Raw genomic sequence first — 21,787 nt, forward strand, 5'->3', positions numbered from 1 at the left:
GTTTGTTGGTGGTGTGTATTTATTCCCAGAATAGTTTCCAAATTTTCAATTTGCCACAGCACAGGATCCCAAGAGCTGACAGTGGACTTGACTCAGGTTAAACAATACAAGGATGAGAAGCATCCTTGGGGGACCAACAGCCCAGAAAAGATGGGCGGGAAGAAAAAGGAATAGAATTTAAACATATCAAAGAATGGTTAAGGTCACTCATTTGAAAAAAGAAAAAGAAGAAAGGCAAAGACAGAGAGAGACAGAGAGAGAGAGAGACAGAGAGAGAGAGAGAGAGATTGAGGTTAAATGTACATCACAAACTGGGAGGTGAATTTTCCATAAAGAAATTATTTTAGAGTTTGTCTACACTTTTTAAGTGAAAGGAGACTTAATGACTTCTGATTATAAAACTGACACATGCTCATGATGAAAAATTCAAACAATATAGGCATACAGTAGAGATGTCCTGTAATCTTCATACCCACTGTGATATAGATTCACTCTTCCAGGTATCTTATATCCAGAAAAATTTCAAGCCTGAAATGGAGAAAAAAAATGTACATATTAAAAGGTTTAATCTGAAAGAAAGTTTAATCTGGTAAATTTAAGTGAGGGTGGGAGATAGTTCCACAAACGGGAGAATTTGAGCTCTACAACGAAGTAGTTCGTACAAAGGAAAACCACTTGTGTTTAAAGGACACAGAACACCCATCACTCTGTTCCTGCTTCTTCCAGGTACAAGGCCTCCAGGAGGGCGTGAGCTACGTGCTCCGTGTCCGAGCCATAAACCAGGCGGGTGTCGGCAAGCCATCGGACCTCGCTGGGCCTGTTGTGGCAGAAACTCGTCCAGGTGGGCTTTTACGTGAAAACGTAAAACTTCAATGAAAAAGTTAATCTCATCTGTGTAACATACCAAAGCAACATTCAATCTTACTTTCTATGTTTTTCCTAATTTTCAAAATTATCCGTGTATGCTATCTGAATAGTTGGTAAATTTGGCCTGCGGACATGAGTCATTTATTGCATCACGGGTGCTCTTAAAACAGGAGTAAACCAGATTTGAAGTGATCCAGAGCTATTCTGATCTATATCTAAAAACAGGGAAGGTCTTGATCCAATGATGCTTTCTGAACTATTTAGAGCATACTTTCCTGGGGCATTATTCCTATTATTATACTGTGGCCATTAAGTCCTACAAGAATATTTTCCCAGTTGTAGAAGCTGGACAGCCCAGTGAACAAGCATGATTCTTAAACAAAAGCAGAATTCATATAATTGTAGCTATTAAGCTCTAGGGGTCAGCGAATGTTTTCTGTGAAGAACCAGATAGTAAATATTTTTGGCTCTTGGCCATATGATCTCTGTCACAATACTCAACTCTTCCATGGCATAAAAGCAGCCATAAATAATCTATAAACTTGTGAGCATGGCTGTGTTCTAATAAAACTTTATTGTGCCAGTTATACACATTATATATTGAATGTATTATGAAATTTAAATTTTAAGTAATTTTCACATGCCTTGAAATATTTTCTTTTTATTTTTTTTTCAATTGTTTCAAAATTCAAAAACCATTCTTAGCTTGTAGGCCATACAAAAAGAGGCAATGAGCCAAACTTAGCCTGCAGGCCATAGTTTGTTGACCCCTGAGGTAAAACTAATAGCAGTTTTAACTGGATGATCTGTGGAGTGGAAGGATCTTTCACTTCCCAGTTTTAAAAGGTGCCATGATTGGACTAGGGAAGACAGTCTTTCCCCTTTATTATGTGAGCAAAGTTTACAGTGTTCATTGTGCAAATAGTTTCAGATTATTACCTAATAATTATTTGTTTTGTCATTTAATCTCTAGTGCTTTTCCAAGTTATTGTATATTTCAGTTCATAGAAGTTAAAAAAAAACACTGTAATGTACAGCATAGGCAATAATTTTGTATACCTTGTAGATGGTAAGTAGGCCTATCAAGGTGGTCACTCATAAGGTATAAAAATATTGAAACACTACCTGGTACACATAAAATTAACATAATATTGTGCCAATTATAAATCAATAAAAAATAACTTTAAAAAAACATTGGAAATGAGAGAGGATAAAAATGTATTAACCACTTATTTCAAGTTAGCCTTCATTCTAGTCCAAGCACATTCACTTCAATACACCCTGATTTTTAGATTAAAATAAAGAGTAGATATATAATGTGATATTTATTTTTATGATAAGGAAAGAAAGTAAATGTAAAAACCTTTGCTTTCACTGAATATTACTTGAAAAGTTTATCAAAAATATTCTTTTAGTAAATATCCACCCTTCTCATCCTTTTACTTCATAACCTACTTTAAACTATTCATAAGTACCCTCTAAGACCTGGGTGTGAAAAATAACCTTACACACAAGTGTGGAAAAGTGGACAAAGTGCTACACCTCATATAAGTACCTCCTGCAAAATTTGATGAGAAAACAGGAGAACGCTAGGAACATATATGCCAGGTAAAAGGCAACACATGGGGATCCCTGGGTGGCGCAGCGGTTTGGCGCCTGCCTTTGGCCCAGGGCGCGATCCTGGAGACCTGGGATCGAATCCCACATCGGGCTCCCGGTGCATGGAGCCTGCCTCTCCCTCCGCCTCTCCCTCCGCCTGTGTCTCTGCCTCTCTCTCTCTCTCTGTGACTATCATAAATAAATAAATAAATAAATAAATAAATAAATAAATAAATAAATAAAAGCAACACATGAAGATACCATGATATATGTTCCTATAGGAATCAGGCTCTGAAGTTGCCAATTATAAGGAAATAGGAAGAAATGGACATGCAAAAGGATCAAACTGCAGACTCTTGTAAGAACAACATCTGGGTTACCATAGAGTTAAACTCTTAACCTAATCATTGATAAGTTAAAAGCACCCTTGAGGCAGTGGATTCCAAATCTGATTAACTGAAAAAGGTTAAATTGATCTCTTATTTTCTCATCAATAGCCTCAGAATGGCAGGTAGCCAGGCATGACTGTTAATAATAGTGTCACTATGGAAGTTTTACCACCAGAAAATGATCTTCTGATTAGCACATGGGTGAAGAGTTTTGTTTCACTGATTTGGAAGTCATTTTTTGTGGCCATTTTATTCCCAGAATAGAACTACAAAAAACAGCTGCAGACACTGATCCACTAAACAGCACCAGATTAAACCTTTGGCTCACAGCCTAGAAAAGAATCCTAGGATGCACAAAGTCAAAGTGCTTCACCATGAAGGAGCACTGAAACCCAGGAGACATGTGGATTCATTCATATGCAATGCACATTTATTCTTGGGACATACATTCCTTAAGCAGCTACGATATGTCTGTATAATATGCATGGGCAACAGGAGCAGAGGAACATGATACTACTGTATACCAGGTTTACAATCTAGGTGGGGAAACTCAGAGTTTACAACATGGTGTATGATGAGAGCTATGATGGATATTCATCAAATATTTCTTATACTTGAATAGTCTATAAACTGGGGTTTCGTAAGTCCCAAAAGAACTTCTATATATATTGTAAAGTTGTCTATATAATAATTTTGTTAAATACCAATATTTTACTTTTACCCAGATATTTATTTTATGTTAGAATGAATAGGGCAAGGATGGGGAAGCATGTTATCAATTTTAAGATTTAGGATGTGAAATTTGGATTGCTATTGCAGAAGAACAACTTCTTTTGGAATATATTATTAAAATTTCAGAAAATAAAGCTCATCATGTAACAGCAAACCTCAAATAGTTCTAACAAGAAATCACAAGTATAATTTGAATTGGAGCTGAAAGTTAACTTAATCCACCAGGGTTGGGAGGATCACTGGTCTCCCACTGAAGTCAGTGAATATGCTAGCAGATGTAACTCAGCCACTGCCAGAAAGTCGAATTGTTTTGCCAATGAGGAACCAGAAAAATGGACTTGTGTATCATGCTTCTATTAAGCTAAAAAAAAAAAAAAAGCCCATATGAAGAATAAGCTGAAAAATATTTAGTATAGAATTGTTGGTAAATAAAAGGTAATTCTATTCTTGATATTTGATATTTTTAGAATAGTATCTGTGTTGATTGCATCAAGCCTGGGGTGGAGGTGGAGGTGGAGAAAGGTGAGCCAGATCAGATGGGAGGTAAAAGAGAGACCTGCTAAGGTGTGGCAGGTGATCTAGAGGGCAAGAAATGACTAGGTATTGACAGGCTGCAGGTATTCTTACCAGAGACTCAGCAGCAGGCAGGAAAATTCAAGTGATGGACAGGAGGGTCCAAACACAATACAGAGTCTCAAGCAGGAGCTGGGTGACCAGAAGTTAGGGCTTGGTCACCAGGAGCAAGGCAGGTTAGGAGAACACAACACTAAAAGCAATGATGAGCTGGGATTGAGTTGAGAACCTCCTAACCAATTCAGGTTTCTGAAAACTGGTTGGTCACAGAACCTGGGAGCACTGAGGATGCAAAGATTTGCTCGTCACCTAGAGGTGGAGTCTTCAACGATTCTGAGCAGGAAGTCAGGCTGACTCTTAAGCTCAGCTGGCTTCATTTAGAAAAGTTCCCTTGCATTTGTTTATTAATTATCCTCTTTCACTCATTAAAACAGTAGTTCTCAACCTTTGCTGTACATGAGAATCATGCCAGGGACTTTTTAAAAGTACTGACTCCATTCCAGACTTTACTGTACACCATTTATATCAGAATCTCTGGGACTGAGCCTGGGCATAGGTTCATTTTTGTTTGTTTAGCCACTTGGGTAATTCTAGTGTGAAATCAGAGTTGTGAACTTTGCTTTACACTGTGGACTCCTTTAAAACAGGAGCTGTTTGTCTTTTCTCCCTGTATGTGGTACTTGGTACACAGTAGTCATTTATTAAAGGAGAAAAATAATGAATGACTACCATGTTTTGGCCAGTGAGTATGACTGTTTTATAGCCACAGAGTGTCAGCTTAAGCCTAGACATTTTGTAATGGAGGCCACAATGTGGGTACCAAAGTGATAAGTCAGCCAGCAGTTTTGATCTTAAACATAGGAGAGGTAAGTATCACATGTGGCTGATTATATTAATTCAATTCTATCCCACTCTCCAGTTTGTTTATTATTTTTTTCCAGTTTTTTAAAATACCACACACACACACACACACACACACACACCATGAAGAAGGACAAATAGTTAAAGCTTGTAAAAATGATCTATTAATGCTGATGTGAAAGACTATATGAGAAAAATTTGCTTATCATATTATGAAATATGTAGGAATATGAACAGTTTACTGTGATTTCACTTCAGCTTTTAAATTTTATTTTTCTTCAAATCATTTTTTGGAGTGAAGGGACAGCTAATTTCCAAATCATTCGTTTTAGTCCTGAGCTGCACCTTAACTCGTTCATATATTGGATGTGGTGGCAAGCCCAAAGGGACCATTAAAATGCCATTCTATACAATCTGGTATCCCCCTGTGTCCATAGTAAGGATTTGTGTAGGGTAGGGTTGAGGCAGCAGACTCAAGACAACTCTTCTTAAATCCTTTTTCGACCAAAATAATCTCTTTCATTTTCTATCGCCAAATCTCCTGTGTTCTTAACTGAATTCTTCATGTTCCTTCATGTTCTCGAGCAGATTCGAAGGTCATTTTTTATTAAATCTAAGTCCTAACAGATTATGGTCCACTTTTCCAACCTAACTGTGGGAAAGTGGGATGGCCTTTCATCCAGATTAGACTATCCATAGGGAAGGCTTTACTTTGACAGCAGAATATCGAATTTACTGCCTGCCAGTTAAGCACCTGAACCATTTTGATCATATATTAGTCAACTTTAGAGAGTGTGGCTCTTCCAACATTTATGAGTTCAACCATGATGTTACACTAGGTCACTGCTAGGCAAGAACTCAATTAGGCATGAGACATTCCAAAAAGAAAATTTCGGGATGTTGTAACTATACCTTTCTTAACTCTGACACTGCACCAAGTCCATCTACACAGGCATTGTTCAGTGGATTAGCTTGGGGCCAATGAAAAATGCTGGCATTATGTTAACAACTAGAATTTAAATAAAAACTTGAAACAAGACAAAAAGAACAAAGAAAAAGAAATGCTGGCATTATATTTGCTCTTGTTTTTTTCTAGAGTATTTATGAAAAGAACCATCCATTTGAATATCCTATATCTTTTTTTTTGAATATCCTATATCTTTTTAAAAATTGCTATGGAATTTTTTGCCCATTATATTTTAAGAACTCCTTTACTTAAGGAATTTCACTATTGAACTTCCTCTTAGATTTTAATATGTGGAAAAGTTAGCCCTTCCAGTTGGACACAGTTACTTCCTTCATCATACAAAAAGGAATTTACAAGCCAACATGTCCTTCCTTTTCAGATACAAGAAACTCTGAGCTCATTTTTAAGTTGTTTTATCTGCTTTTAAATTTTCCAAAAGATGTCTTTTTGTTTTAAACTCCTCATATTTATTCTTTGTTGTCCCATATAATTTCTTTAAAGTAGTTTCTACAAATGCTATTTTCTCTGTAAACCCAGAACATAGGAGGAGTCTACCTTTTTTCCAAAGGCCATCTCAATTCAATTTCCCATTATAGTATGATTGCAAAATACTTGGCTTACTAAGTCACTCTTTATAGATATCTTTATTCAAAGAACTATGTTAACAAATTAATTAAAACTATATAGTAATAGCAAGCTTTGAATTTGAAAAGCATTGAAAGATTGGATAGTATCAGTATCATAATGTGACAAATAAGAACAAGCTACAAATTGTTGCATTGATCATTTTAAGACAATAACCTTGTTTTTTGTTTACACATTTTATATTTTCACATTTCCTTGCAGTGTTACTTTGACTAAACACTGTGTTCTAATGAGAATTGCTATGGAGCTCAGGAAATAGGCTTATAACATAACTAGTTTATGAAATATTTTCAGTGAATTTGATTTTTCAAAAGCTGGAAATTATTATTACTTCTAGAGTGATTCCTTGAGCCACTTGACACATTACTGATTCGACATGAAAGAGATCAAGCTCTGGAATCCACTGTGACTAGAATATTTTCTTGTTGGTACTATTATTTCATCTCATCTGTTTATCAAAATATTGGTTATACTTAAGTTTTAATAAGACAAGTTCAAATAAGGTAAACATTACCATTCTAAACTGACATTTTTCTTTTAAATCTGTTTTTTCAATCCAGTCTCTTGCACATGTAAATATATATAGAAAATATGGAAGACAAAAATCCCAGCCCTTTTAGACTTTAATCCTATTATTGATAATCAAACACCAGTGCAACTTTTTGAAAAATGAAAATCCAATCAAATACAAGTCTTAGCAACTATTTGATTTTTCAACATTAAGTGCCAAATATAGTTTTATTTTTAATTTTTCCTTTTACTTATATAAATTAACCAATAGCACTCACTATCACCACAATTATGTATGCATAATTTTTAAATTAAAATTCAAGTTACCTAACATATAGTGTAGTGTTGATTTCAGGAGTAGAATTTAGTGATCCATCACTTACATATAATACCCAGTGCTCATCCCAACAAGTACCCTCTTTAATGCCGATTACCCATTTAGCCCATCACCCTACCTACCTCCCCTCCAGTAACCTCACTTTATTCTCTATAGTTAAGAGTCTGTTATGGTTTGCGTCTCTCTCTGTTTTTATCTTATTTTTCCTTCCCTTCCTCTATGTTTATCTGTTCTGTTTCTTAAATTCCATATATGAGTGAAATCATATGATATTTTTCTTTCTCTGACTTATTTTGCTTAGCATAATACACTCTAGTTCCATTCATATTGCTGCAAATTGCAAAGTGCTAAAAGGAAGAAACTCCTAACCAAGAATTTTCTATCCGGCAATGTTATCATTCAGAATTGAAGAAGAGATTAAGAGTTTTCCAGATAAGCAAAACTTAAAGGAGTTCATTACCACTACACTGGCCTTATAAGAAATGTTAAAGAGGCTCCTCTAAACCAAAAAGAAATGGCACTAATTAATAACAAGAAAATATAAGAAAGTAAAAATCTCACTGGAAAAGATAAATATATAGTAAAGATAGTGGATCCATCCCTTATAAAGCAAGTATGAAAGTTGAAAGACAAAAAAAAGTAAAATTAATTAAAAACCACAATAAGCCAAGAGATACGTAAATAAAAAGTTGTAAAATGTAACATCAAAAATAAAAATATGTGGGTGAGAGAAAAATGCACAGTTTTGAAATATGTTCAAATTTAAGTTGCTATCAAGTCAAAACATACTGTTATATACATACAAGGTTATATATATGTGAACTTCACAGTAACTACAAAGTAAAAACTTACAGTAAACATACAAAGAAAGTGAGAAAGAAACCTAAACATAAGACTAAAGAAATCCACCAAACTACAAGGGAAGAGAGAGAGAGAAAAAAAGAAAGGAACGGAGAGGAACTTCAGAAACAGCCAGAAAACAATGAACAAAATAGCAATAAGCATATACCTATCAATAATTATTTTAAATGTAAATAGACTAAACCATCCAATCAAAAGATATAGAGTGGCAGAACGGAAAAAAAAAATCCCCCAAAAACCAAAAAAACAAAAACCAAGACCCATTTATATGCTGTGTACAAGAGACTCACTTCAGATCTAAGACATACGCAGACTGAAAGTGAAGGGATGGGAAAAGACATTCCATCCAAATGGAAACAAAAAGAAAGCTGTAGTATCAATACTCATACCAGACAAAATAGACTTTAAAAAAAGGACTGTAATAACAGACAAGGGCATCCAATCATAAAAAGGTCAATCCAACAAGAAAACATAACATTTATAAATATATATGCAACCAACATAGGGGCACCTAGATACATAAAGCAAACATTAACAGACCTGAAGACAGAACTGACAGCAATACAAAAATACTAGGGTACTTTAACACCCCACTTACATCAATGGATAGATCATCCAAACAGAAAATTAATAAGGAAATATCAGCCTTAAATGACACATTAGACTAGAGGGACCTAATAGATATATGCAGAACATTCCATCCAAAAGGAACAGAACAAACATTCTTCTCAACTGCACATGGAACACTCTCTAGAATAGATCATGTGTTAAGTCACAAAACAAGTTCCAATAATTCAAGAGCATTGATTAAAGATGTGAATGTAAGACCTAAAACTATTCAATTCCTGGAAGGAAATAGGCAATAAGGTCTTTAACATTGGTCTTAGCAATATTTTTTATAGGTCTAATTCCAAAGACCAGGGAAACAAAAGCCATAAAAAAAATGTTATTACATCAAGCTAAAACCTTGTGCATAGTGAAAGAAACCATCATCAAAACTAAAAGGCAACCTACTGAATGGGAGAAGATTTTTGCAAATCATGTATCTGATAAGGGATTAACATATATATATAAAGAACTGATACAACTCAACAACAGAAAACAAGCAACCTGATTAAGAAATGAGTAGAGGGACGCCTGGCTGGCTCAGTTGGTGGAGCTTGCAACTCTTGATCTTGGGATTGTAAATTCAAGCTCCACATTGGGTGTAGAGATTACTTAAAAAGAAAAATCTTTAAAAAAAAAATGGGCAGAGGATCTGAATAGACATTTGTCCAAAGAAGACATAGAGATGGCCAATGTGCACATGAAAAGATGTTCAACATTATTAATTATTAGAGAAATACAAATCCAAACCACAGTGAGATATATATCATCTCCCACTGGTTAGAATGTCTATTATCAAAAAAAAAAAAAAAGAAAGAACGGCTATTATCAAAAATACAATAGCAAGTGTTGGAGCGGACATGGAGAAAAGAGAACCTTCAAACATTGTACGAATGTAAATTGGTACAGCCACTTAAAAAAAATATATTACTCAGAATAGAACCGCCATATGATCTATTCCACTTCTGGGTATTTATCCAATGAATACAAAAACACTGATTTAAAAAAAATTAAACATCCCTATGTTCATTGCAGCATTATTCACAATAATCAAGAAATGGAAACAACCTAAATGTTTACTGATGGAATGGGTAAAGAAGATGTGTGTGTGTGTGTGTATACACACACACACACACACACACACACACAATACAATGGAGTACTACTCAGCCATAAAAAGAATGAAATCTTGCCATTTGTGATAACATGAATGGACCTTGAAGATATTATGTGAAGTGAAGTCAGTCAGATGGAGAAAGACAAATACCATGTGATATCACTCATGTGGAATCTAAAAACATAAAACAATGAACAAACAAAACAAAAGCAAACTCATAGATACAGAAAATAGATTGGTAGTTACCAGAGGGGAACAGGGGTGGGGAGCAGGCAAAATGAGTAGAGGGGGTCAATTGTATGATGATGGATGGAACTCGACTTTTGGTGGTGCTTTGTACTGCATACAAATGAATTATAGTGTTACACACCTGAAACTTACATAATCTTATAAACTAGTTTTTTTTCAGTTAAAAAAACAACCTGAACAGATTATTGTTTTAAATTCCCAGTTGTTCCATTTATCTGAGAATCTACTGCTAAAGCATCAATACTTTAAAACTCATTCTAAAACTCTTTGATGAAAAGTTTTGTAAAATAGATTGGACAGTTTAGTATGTACTTTCTGAAGTTGGATGCAGTGTGCTGAATCTTATTTACCTTTTCCTGTGTGACTCAGGACCATAGGATCAACCTTATTTATTGTAGTGTTGGGATACAGTAATGTCATCATAGGAAGAGGAACCATTTGCCCCTCTAGTAAATAATGTCTTTGTGCCTGTGTTTCAGTTGTCTTCCTCCTCTCCTGCTGTAATTTTCCGTATTCTCAGTGTGTCTGCTGACAGCAGCTTTTGACTTCCTTCTATTTTGGGGGTTTAATTTACTGATGAAACCCAACCAACCAACTTTCTAGAAAGTTCCAAGGGACAATCTGTGGAATTCTCCAATGAGTGTTCAGGAATACTAGTGTGTGGACTTTGTCACATCAGCACTGCCTCTTAGGGACTTGTTTTCCTTACTTCTTGGTTTGGGACAGGGTTCCAGATGGGTGAAATGTTACAGTACAAAGGCTTTCTGTGGAATGGAGAGAAAGGCTAAGCTAATTATATTATTCATAGTCTTTCAGTTTTGTTACTCCTTTGCAAAAAAAAAAAAAATTGGATCTTTCACTTTATTATTTTTTGGGGGGGATCTTTCACTTTAATAAAAAAAATCACAATTCTTAACCTAGGCAATATTTTTCTGTTGTAAACTTAAATCATACCTCTAATATAATAATAAACAGCAAGCATATAGATGATTCACTTCCTTTTAAAAGGCGTTACAAAGAAGACAATGAATGATTAATATGAACAATCTGTCATGCCTCCAAAATAGATATTATGCAAATAGCAAGGAAGGTTTAGTCAACCTCCATCACTTCTTTTCTTTTCAAAACAATACAGATACACAGAAATTTTCTTATTTGTATTCTGTGACTCAACCACCTCTGTATCATAACACTGTCTAAACCTCAGCACTCTTAGTCTTAAATTTTAATGAGAGCACTTTTTCACTTTTTGTTATACAGTAATGGATGGTGAGGATTCGTCATGTGTTATCAAGAGTAGCACTAAAACATGGTCTGCAACTTCCAGTGGAGTAGACTCACTCTTTAAAAGTAATACATGGTAGATATTTCATTCAACTATAATTAAATCTTGATCATTATTCCAGTTTATAGCCAAATATGAAAATAGCCTTTTGTTTTTTTAAAACTAATTTTAAAAATCTCTAGAACTAGTCTTCTTTAAGTGTTCCATGTGTTAAAAATCACTTCTTGGAGCGTGTAGTTGAAGCACACACCCTGCCATCAGTAAGACACAAATTAAATCGACTGCCTGGCTTAACAACCAAGATTTTCATGTTGCCACACATTATTTGGGCACTCATTTTCTCTTGGCCTTCCCCTGGGAGGAGTTTTACAATTTTCCCCCCTGACAGCTATTACACAGTAGGCCAGGATACTGGCTTCTTAAAACACAATTTAGAGAGAAAACCTTCAAAATCTTTTGGCAGTATCTACCGGAAGACTTTTTTTAATGCCTTGTAAAAAACAAAGCTGTATCTTTCTGCGATTAAATTTATTTTTCCAAACAGATAAAAATAAACTGAGTATAGGCTGGAAATTGAATGAGTATCAATTTGAGAAGTACATTTTACCTTTCAAAGTGGATTTAGGCATAGATGTGAATATTTTATAAGCTGTACAAACTCTGAATCGCTAAATTAGATGCAGGTGCAATTTGTTATAACTCTCAAAAATATAAGAACTCAAAACATTAGCTGAATTGTTTTCTTTTAAAATCTAAAAACCAATCTTCTTGAAACATCTGGATCTCTTGAAATTAATTTCCATTTAAATTTCAATACAGTTTGATAACAGTCATATTTAGGTTGCTGTCATTCTAATCTAGAGGGGCACCTTTAGATTGATTATGGTTGCTTGATCAACAGAACAAAATCTTGGCCTCAGGTTTCCATGTGTTTCTCCATTTTGTTTTTGTTTTTGTTTTTTAAGATTTTGTTTATTTATTCATGAGAGACACAAAGAGAGAGAGACATAGGCAGAGAAGCCGGCTCCCTGGGATCATGACCTGAGCCAAGGCAGACGCTTCACCACTGAGCCACCCAGGTGTCCCTATTTCTCCATTTTTAAATTATTTACAAACTTTAAGCATGTGAATATTGGCAGTTTTTACTACCTATACTTTCGACCCTTCTATTTCCCCTTGGTTTCTTTATCTCTTATATATCCTTTCCTGATAAGAAAGTTGGATATGGTTGTATTGGAGCAAAAGTCATCAATTCAGTCCATTCAACTTCCTTTTTGCCCCAGTCTGCCTTATCCCCCTTCTTATGACCAACGCACTCCTTTAACTGTACCTTCAGTCACATCAACCATTTTTTATTCAGCCCTAGAAAAAGAATACTGTCCATGGTGTTGGCTCTACCTGAAAAACCGTGGCACATTCATCTAATTCCATGTTGCAGTATTAAAGTTGAATTATAGAGCAGGATTGTCCATTCAGTGAGCAGCTGGAGCTTTTCCCTTGCACAAGCTCAAGACCTTACTTTTATGGCTACAGTAATGGATCCCAAAGTAAGGAATTCTTACTTCATTGATGTCTATCAAGAAATAATCAATGCCTTGTTTTGGATCTTCTAGGAACTAAAGAGGTTGTTGTAAATGTGGACGATGATGGAGTAATTTCATTGAACTTTGAATGTGATCAGATGACTCCAAATTCTCAGTTCAACTGGTCCAAGGATTATGTACCCACTGAGGACTCTCCAAGATTAGACATTGAAAGCAAAGGCAACAAGTATGTACTGTTTCATTCATAATAATGGGTTTCCTTTTCATGATAGGAAAGTAAAGTAAGCTCTTTGCTTTCTTTTTTTTAAAAAATATTTTATTAATTTATTTCAGAGAGAGAGCGAGCAAGTGGGGTAGGGGCAGAGGGAGAAGGAAAGGGAAAATGTCAAGCAGAGTCCTCACTGAGCATGGAGTCTAACGCTGGGCTCGATCTCAAGATCCAGAGATTCATGACCTAAGCCAAAGCCAAGAGTCAGATGCTTAACTGACTGAGCCACCCAAGCACCCCAGCATTTTGCTTTCTATTTCGAATACTTGATATAAGGGGATGAAATCACAAATATTTTATATCTAGTCATGTAAAAAGTAATAACCAATGTCAGCCTTAAAAAATAACAATCCTTATAAAGTACTTCTCGTGTTATTTCAGTTTTAAATACTTTCTCATATATTATCTCATTCGTGATGTTAGAAAAGCTTTGATTGATGTAAAAACTTTAATGATGATTCTGATTATTTTATGAAATTTTGTCATCTTAAAGTAATGGTGCGGATGCTTATGGGGAGAGAGCAAGGAAGAACTTGATATTTGCTGGTTCAAGTTATGGTGAATTAAATGGATTAAGTCTAGTTTCTTCTGCTTCTTTCACCACCACTTATGAGTGACATGATTACACACTGGAAAGAACTCTGCATGGGAAGCACAAAATAGATGAGTTCTAGTCCCAGCCCTACCAGAGGCTAGCTGTGTGACCTGGGGCAGCTTTTAACTTCCATGGGCCTCGGATTTCTTTTTCTGTAAAATGGGAGAGAGTGAAGGAGATTAATTTTGTGACCAATTACTCCCTTTCACATCCAAGATTCTATTTTCTTTTTACTTTGCTTTGCTTAGCAAGCTTTATACTTTTATAGTGCCAACCATATTGGATTGCATTTGGTAAAGCAAAATGCTTTTAAGTATTATTTTTATTACAAAGAAGCCCAAAATATCTCAGAAATAAAGAAATCGTAATTTTGTTGGTGAATGGCAAGAACATGCTGAATATAATTAAAAGACATTTTTTCTGTCTATGTGCTATAAAGTCCTTGAAGTGAAACATAAATTTAGTCAAAGAAAAGACCATCAAACTATAAATTTTTCTTCTAATTTGTGCTCTTGACTAACGTTTATATGTTTGGCTGATCTTAGACACATTGACTAGCAACATCACTCACAAAAGCTAGAAAACACAGTGAACTAAGCCATTGACCCATTCACATATTCATTCCATAAATATTTAATAAGCACACATGCTGGAAGACACAGAAGTACATAAACCAGATCTTGTCCCTAATGGCTCAATGACTATCTGGTAGAGGCATATAGATAATCAAATAGGTGATACCAACACAGTATGATAAGCTCAAAAAGAGAAGTGTAGAGGATAATATAAGAGAGGCACTTTGTTGTTCAAAAAAGGTTCTGCCCTGTGGGAAAATATTTTTTAGGTTCCCCAGCAAGGGCAAATCAGCTAAAAATACCTCTGTTGGGGATGGGTATTGATATGCAAAATAACTTGGACATGAGATATTTGTACCAGCTCCCCATTCTGCTCACCAGGAGGAGGTCAAGAAAGTCTCCCTAGAAACAGCTTGAATGGGCAGGTTTCAGGTCAGTAGGAAATGGGAGCAAGTGCTGCCAGCCAAAGGAGTAGTCTGTGCAAAAGCCTAGAGAAGTCCAGGAGGCCAGCCCACAGATGCCACACAGCCTCCCTTCTAATGAAAGTATTCTGTTCCACAGGACAAAAATGACCTTCAAGGACCTGGGGATGGAAGACCTGGGCATTTACTCCTGTGATGTGACAGACACTGATGGAATAGGGTCCAGTTACTTGATTGATGAGGAAGGTAAGTTTTCAATCCTTTCAAAGGCTAACACTGCTTTGATTCAGCAGTGATCCTCTAGGGTCAAGTGACTTTTGTTTTAGTAGTTCAACTTTCATTTTTCTTTTTTTCTCCCTACAGAGCTGAAACGTTTACTGGCTCTCAGCCAAGAACACAAGTTCCCAAGTAAGTGTCCACAGTGCATCCACAGATTTAGCGGTCCTACTGGGTGGTGGCTCCTGGAATAGGTCAGATGATAACTCTGACAAGATTAAGAGAAGAGGCTCTTAAGAACACATAATAGTAGCTACAAGTACACTTTCCAAAAGTACTGCTTTTATATTGGCCATTGTTCTAAAGAGATACAAATACTAACATAGAAAATACATTCCATGCTGTTACACAGTGAAGTGTCAGGTTACACAGGTGTAACAGCTGAGTAAATTCTTCACTTTTCCCCTAAAATGGGATTAGGATTTTGGAATCCCATATTTTATATGATTCTGGATAATTCACATATTTTTTAGGCAAAACCATCTCTTCCTAAGCGATTTCATGTTAGCACTTAATAGAAGAATCATACCTCTAAGTAAAGGTAATCTAAAGACTCTGTCTACCATTTTAAACTCCTGGAAAATAAGGTAAAGATGCCTTAGTCAGAAAAAGAATCTCTCTGAACTGTCTATGAACTTCAATTAAGCACTTTCCACATAAAAGATTAAATTTCACTGTTGACACCTAAAAGAAGAGAAAAAAGTCTGAAATGATACTCGGAAAGTTCCACTGACCTGATAAGTTCTCTTGCCATGGTTATCTATTGGCCAAGGTGATTATCTAGAAAGTTATACCTGGAGTTTGAGAAAACAAGTGGAGAGTAATAACACATACTCTTTTAAGTTAGGAATTTTTTATTTTATTTTTTTAGTCTTTAGTCTCTAGAATGCAACTTCTTCACCAATACAGACTTTTCAGGAACTCAAGAAACTATACCGTGACTCCACACTAGAGGCAAAACCTTGTATGTTTGTATATGTGCATCTTTCTAGGAGGAAGGTCTATAGGTTTCCTGAAATTCCCAGTAAAGGCTGTGATTACAAAACACACACTGCTCCAGAATTGCCTGACTTCTTTGCCATTCCCCAAATGCTTGTTCCATCCTGAGGCTGAGTGTTGGTGACTTTTACCTCACTTGTTATATTCTCAAAACTGACTTGGCTCAACAAAGCAGCACAGTGAGGTGCCCATTGCGTGTGGTTGCAGGATACAGACTTCCTGAATTCTGGGAGAGAACCATTTTTCCCCTGTATGCTTTTTCACCATAAAACTGGAAAAGTATGGGATGCCTGAGTGGCTCAGTGGTTGAGCATCTGCCTTTGGCTCAGGGTGTGATACCAGAGTCTCTGGATCAAGTCCTACTTGATCTGCCTCCCTCTGCCTGTGTCTTTGCTTTTTCTCTCTCTGTCTCTCATGAATAAATAAATAAATAAAATCTTTAAAAAAAAGTTTTAAAAAAACTGTAAAAGTAATGCTATGAATGGTGTTTTAAAAGTTATTATTGTTTTTTAATTGTATGGAAGGTAGAAGTTTGGCCTGTATTATCTTTGTTCTGTACTTTTGACCCACTCTATGAACTTGAGCAACTCAATTTTAATTTCCTCATGTATTAGTTTCTTTTCTAGAAATGGCTGTTGTAATAATTTATAGCACCTACTGTATAGAGATGCTGTGAGAGATCCTTGAAATTTTCAGGAAAAATATAAATATTGATTGAAAGCAACAGTGACCCTCAAAAAACCTATTTGTAGAAGATCTGTCTGCAAGCTGTATGGGATGCTCTCCCTTCATGTCTCCAGGGCTGTGAAGTAGGGAGTGGAGGAGAGGCTCACTGTGCTGCACACAGCCAGACCCCATTAGTGATCACACCATCTCCTCTCAAAATTGGTGGAAATGGAGAGAAACAGCAGCAACCACTAATCTAGTTAGTCAGACAGTAAACATTGGCAAAATGTCTCTAGGCAACAGCTGGTCCAAACAACATTTACATTTAGCTTAAAGGACAGACATGAGACAACATGGGGTGTTACTGTTGAATTGGAGGTGCCCAAACTTTCCTGACGTTCAGTGATCATACAGGCTTGAAGACAGTAATTGCCCAATGTCACTGTCATGTATGCTGAGACATTTATTTTGCATAAGGATGATTACCCTAATTACTGGTTCTGGGAGGGAGAGTAGCAGCAAACTCAAGTTCCCTTTTTATTAGAGACCTTGTGTGGCATTTGGGTAGGCAAAAAGAGAGAACTCAAGAATGTGTTAAAAACTCTGACATGCAACATGCAAGTATCAGTTCTCTTAACCCAAGGGAGATTTGCTTAGCCCATTGAAGCAGCATTTTTTAAATTTTTATTTTATTTTATTTTATTTTATTTTATTTTTTTCTTAAAGGTTTAATTTATTTGACACAGAGAGGGCGAGCACAAGCAGGGGGAGCAGCTGGCAAAGGGAAAGGGGGAGAAGCAGGCTCCCCACAGGGCTTCTTCCTGTGGAGAAGGAGGCCCCATGCAGGGCTCAATCCCAGGACCCTGGGATCATGACCTGAGCTGAAGTCTGATGCTTAATTGACTGAGCCACCCAGGCTCCCTGCAGCACCATTTTAAATAATATAGCTCCCACACACTTTTCTTCTCCCCACCGCTATTAGATCAGCCTGATGGCTACATAAATATTTTTAGAGATTTGATGATAGGATCAAAGTAGCATGTCTAACTTCACAATTTATACCCACTTCCTCTCCATAGATGTTGGCACATCATTAAGTCTTTTCTTGAGATTTTATAAGATTTTAAATGGATCTTGTTTTTTACAGAATATAATAAAGAGTGTGGTGCTCCTTTATCCCTTGGCACAGTAAATTCTCCTATTTTAAGCTATTTTCAAAAATATTTTGAAAACTGCTAAACATATGCCTTAAACCTACAAAAAAAAATAAATGTTTTGTTGGAGCAAATTAACTACCATAGAAAAGAGTATAAGAAAATTTAAGACTGAGAAGAAGGAAAAAATGAAAATGTATAAAGCTAAAAACAGAAAATAGCCTAGTTGGTCTTGCCAGTATTGATATTAAGCTGCAGTGTGGAGAGGCAACTTACTTGAAGATTTTTCAACGTATTGTTAGGGAGATGGTGGAAGGTATACTCTGGTATTGTCAACATCCTGCACAATATTGCTTGGCTATTATCCCATGTGTCCACATATATTTTTTGTGTGCAGATATACAGAAGCACATATACATAAACAGTATCTACTTGGTATCTCCTCTTAGGTATCAATATATTATATTTTACACTTGGTAGTTGTAGGGTGTTTTTGAAGCAACTGGAGGAGGAAAGATCTACCAAAATATTAATAGCCAAATTTATAGAGAGCACTTATTATATGCCGAAGTATTTATAGGATACTGAAATGGAGTATATATTATTTTAAGTCCACAGTTACCTTAAAAAGCTTGGTTCTAAGGTGATTTAATTTTAGAGGTATAGACTCTGAGACCTGGAGAGGTTAGGCAACTTAGACCAGATGTACACAGTAGATACCTGTGGTCTGACCCTAACCAGGACATAAACTGTTACTGTGTGTGCACCTGCTGTTTGCCACCATGCGCTCTCTGGTGATTCCTGGTGGCCAGTGTTTAAGGTGATGTTCTTCTTACTCAGAGAGGACAGTGAAGACTAAGGGAGCTTGAAATGTCCAGGAGGGCATACCCCTTCTCTTCCACCACCACTCTAAGCCCCTTAGGTAACTCATGTATTAGATTTCCCAGAATGAGATCTCTAGACTTTTTTAGGAAAGATTTTACTCTCCTTCCTTCCAGGAGTTTGTAGCAAGCAGGAGTTCTCCTATAGGGAGAAAGCTTAGCTTCTTCTCTCACAACCCTGGAGTCAATCAATGATGCTTTACTCAAACACAACTCAACTGGCAAATCAGTACTGTTCTTCAGAGTGGACAGCCAGAGCCAAGGGGAGCACAGAATAGAGGGAAAAACCTTGGTGTCAGCTCTGCTACCCAGATATGTTACTAACCTTTCCTGAGCCTCAGTATTGTCATCAGTAAAATGAGGAAAGAGGAAAACTCACCTTTATTTTCTTTTTAAAAGATTTTATTTATTTATTTATTTATTTATTTATTTATTTATTTATTCATTTATTTAAGACACACAGAGAGAGACAGAGACATAGGCAGAGGGAGAAGCAGGCTCCCTCTTACCAAAAATCTGAATTCAGCAGTGTATTTTGATATATAAGTACAGTTTAACTTGAATAGGAGTTCATTTGATATATTTAACATTAGATCTCCTAAAAAGCTTTGTACCATATTATATCTTGAGATTTTTAAGGGAAGAAAATAAGTCTTGAAGAGATAAAAATTGCATAGGACAGAGAAGATAATTGTTCAAAATTGACAACTGGACAACATGTTTAGCATCTCTTATTTCTAAATAACTAAAGGCTTGGATAGCTTTTGCTCTGATTATGTGAAGACTAGGAATTTCAGATATTCAAACACCGGGCCCTTACTTTAATAGAGTGCAGTTTAGGTAATTTTTAAAAATATAGCATGACATACTCTTTGCTCTTCCCTAATAATCTCACTACATCTCTTTAAAATCCTACTGCTGCTAATTATCCACTAACCTCTGTAGATCATCTATTTAACATCTTAACTCAGTGTTAACCACTGGAAGATCATTTTTTCCTTTTTTAAGTGGGTTTTCTTGCAGGTTGAAATCTCAATGAAAGATCATATCCTATATAGTGCTATTCTCTACTAGTAATCATCTATTAAGTATAAGCTTGAAAAGGACCTCTATTAGCAAATTTTCCTTAAATTCCAGAGAGCAAGTCATTGGGCAGCAGCTGATCATGAAGTGCAATGGGAATTTCAGGGAGCCTGATGTGGGACTTGATCCCAGGACCCCAGGATCACGACCTGAGCCAAAGGCAGACACTCAACCACTGAGCCACCCAGGCATCCCAGAACTCACCTTTCTTGAGCACTGGTCATTATTCACATTGTCTTAATGTCTTTTGGTACTGTATTCACTCTTCTTGGTGGTCTTATGAGGCAGGTAATATCCATGTTAGCAAGTGAGCGATGTGAGGTTTTAAGAGGAGAGAACTGTCCAAGGTCATGGTGCCTATCTTCTATGCATCATGGACACCCCTCAGTAGATGACATCTGAGCCTCTTGGAGTTCCACAATGGAACAAGCCTGTAACTGAGTTTCACAATGACCATGGAATAGTGCATATGAAAGACATCCCTTAAAGCTTGGAAAGGATAGTTTGAGGATAAACACAAAGAAATATTGATGTATATTTGATACAAGTTTGGGAAGCTTACAATTTAAAATGTGGCATCTTTTGAAATTTTGAGATTAGTTTAAGAACTGTTTAGAGAAAATGAAGGGTCATGATTTCTCCTAAAGGAAATGAAGGGCTACTAAACTTGGAGAGACAGCCATGCTTTTCAATAAACTTTGCCCTGGAGGGCAAAACCATTGGCTGGAGGAGGCTTTAAATTCTTTTTTAAAGACTTTACTTATTTATTCATGAGAGACAGACAGACAGAGAGAGAGAGAGAGAGAGAGAGAGAGAGGCAGAGACACAAGCAGAGATACAGGCAGAGGGAGAAGCAGGCTCCATGCAGGGAGCCTGATGTGGGATTCAATCCGAGACTCCAGGATTATGCCCCAGGCTGAAGGCAGGTGCTAAACCACTGAGCCACCCAGGGATCCCCTGGGGGAGGCTTTATAGAGAACATTTTCAAGTTACAAGAAATTTAGAAAACTGTATTTGAGAGATACCAGCCAAGTTTTAAAATTACACCCATATTCAAATGGCTTAAGCGATACAAGTATAAATCAGAGATACCATATGATTCCTTTACTTTCTTTGTGAGGCAAGCCATGCTGTATCTTAATATACCTTCTTTTAAAAAAAATTCATTTATTTATTCATGAGAGACACACAGAGAGAGAGAGGGAGAGACACAGCAGAGGGAGAAGCAGGCTGCATGCAGGGTGCCTGACGTAGGACTCGATCCCGGGTCTCCAGGACCACGACCTGGGCCGAAGGCAGTGCTAAACTACTGAGCCACCTGGGCTGCCCTTAATATACCTTTTTTTTTTTTTTTTTTAAATTCATGATAGACAGAGAGAGAGAGAGAGAGAGAGGCAGAGACACAGACAGAGGGAGAAGCAGACTCCATGCCGGGAGCCCGACACAGGATTTGATCCCGGGACTCCAGGATCATGCCCTGGGCCAAAGGCAGGCGCTAAACCACTGAGCCACTCAGGGATCCCCAATATACCTTCTTAATAGTGACTCATATTAGCTTCTGAAAAATGTTGCCTAGTCTAAGAATTTAAACAAACTGATAAACCAGTGGGATGGTTGGAGTTTATGATACACTGGTTCATCTTGTATATGTCATCAATATTTTTTTTTAAGATTTTATTTATTTATTCGTAAGAGGCACAGAGAGAGAGAGAGGCAGAGACACAGG

The 21,787-nt window shown here is 36.4% G+C and overlaps 1 protein-coding gene and 1 long non-coding RNA gene across 4 annotated transcripts in view; one reads left to right on the forward strand and one right to left on the reverse strand.

Moving 5' to 3' along the window:
• Window positions 1-21,787, forward strand: part of MYOM1 (myomesin 1) — a 132,941-nt gene that overhangs the window by 86,356 nt on the left and 24,798 nt on the right. For all 3 annotated transcript variants that reach the window (XM_041751061.1, XM_041751065.1, XM_041751066.1), the window contains 4 exons: window positions 727-841; window positions 13,212-13,368; window positions 15,142-15,248; window positions 15,366-15,410. In XM_041751061.1, coding sequence (XP_041606995.1) covers window positions 727-841; window positions 13,212-13,368; window positions 15,142-15,248; window positions 15,366-15,410 — 424 coding nt within the window. The remainder of the gene's footprint in view (window positions 1-726; window positions 842-13,211; window positions 13,369-15,141; window positions 15,249-15,365; window positions 15,411-21,787) is intronic.
• Window positions 2-4,551, reverse strand: LOC121488768. Its single transcript, XR_005987205.1, has 2 exons — window positions 4,215-4,551; window positions 2-528 (listed from the first exon to the last, which is right to left on the reverse strand). It is a non-coding gene; the product is annotated as an uncharacterized LOC121488768 (long non-coding RNA).

Source organism: Vulpes lagopus, chromosome 1 (genome assembly GCF_018345385.1).
Source record: "Vulpes lagopus strain Blue_001 chromosome 1, ASM1834538v1, whole genome shotgun sequence".
Taxonomy (NCBI): Eukaryota; Metazoa; Chordata; class Mammalia; order Carnivora; family Canidae; genus Vulpes; species Vulpes lagopus.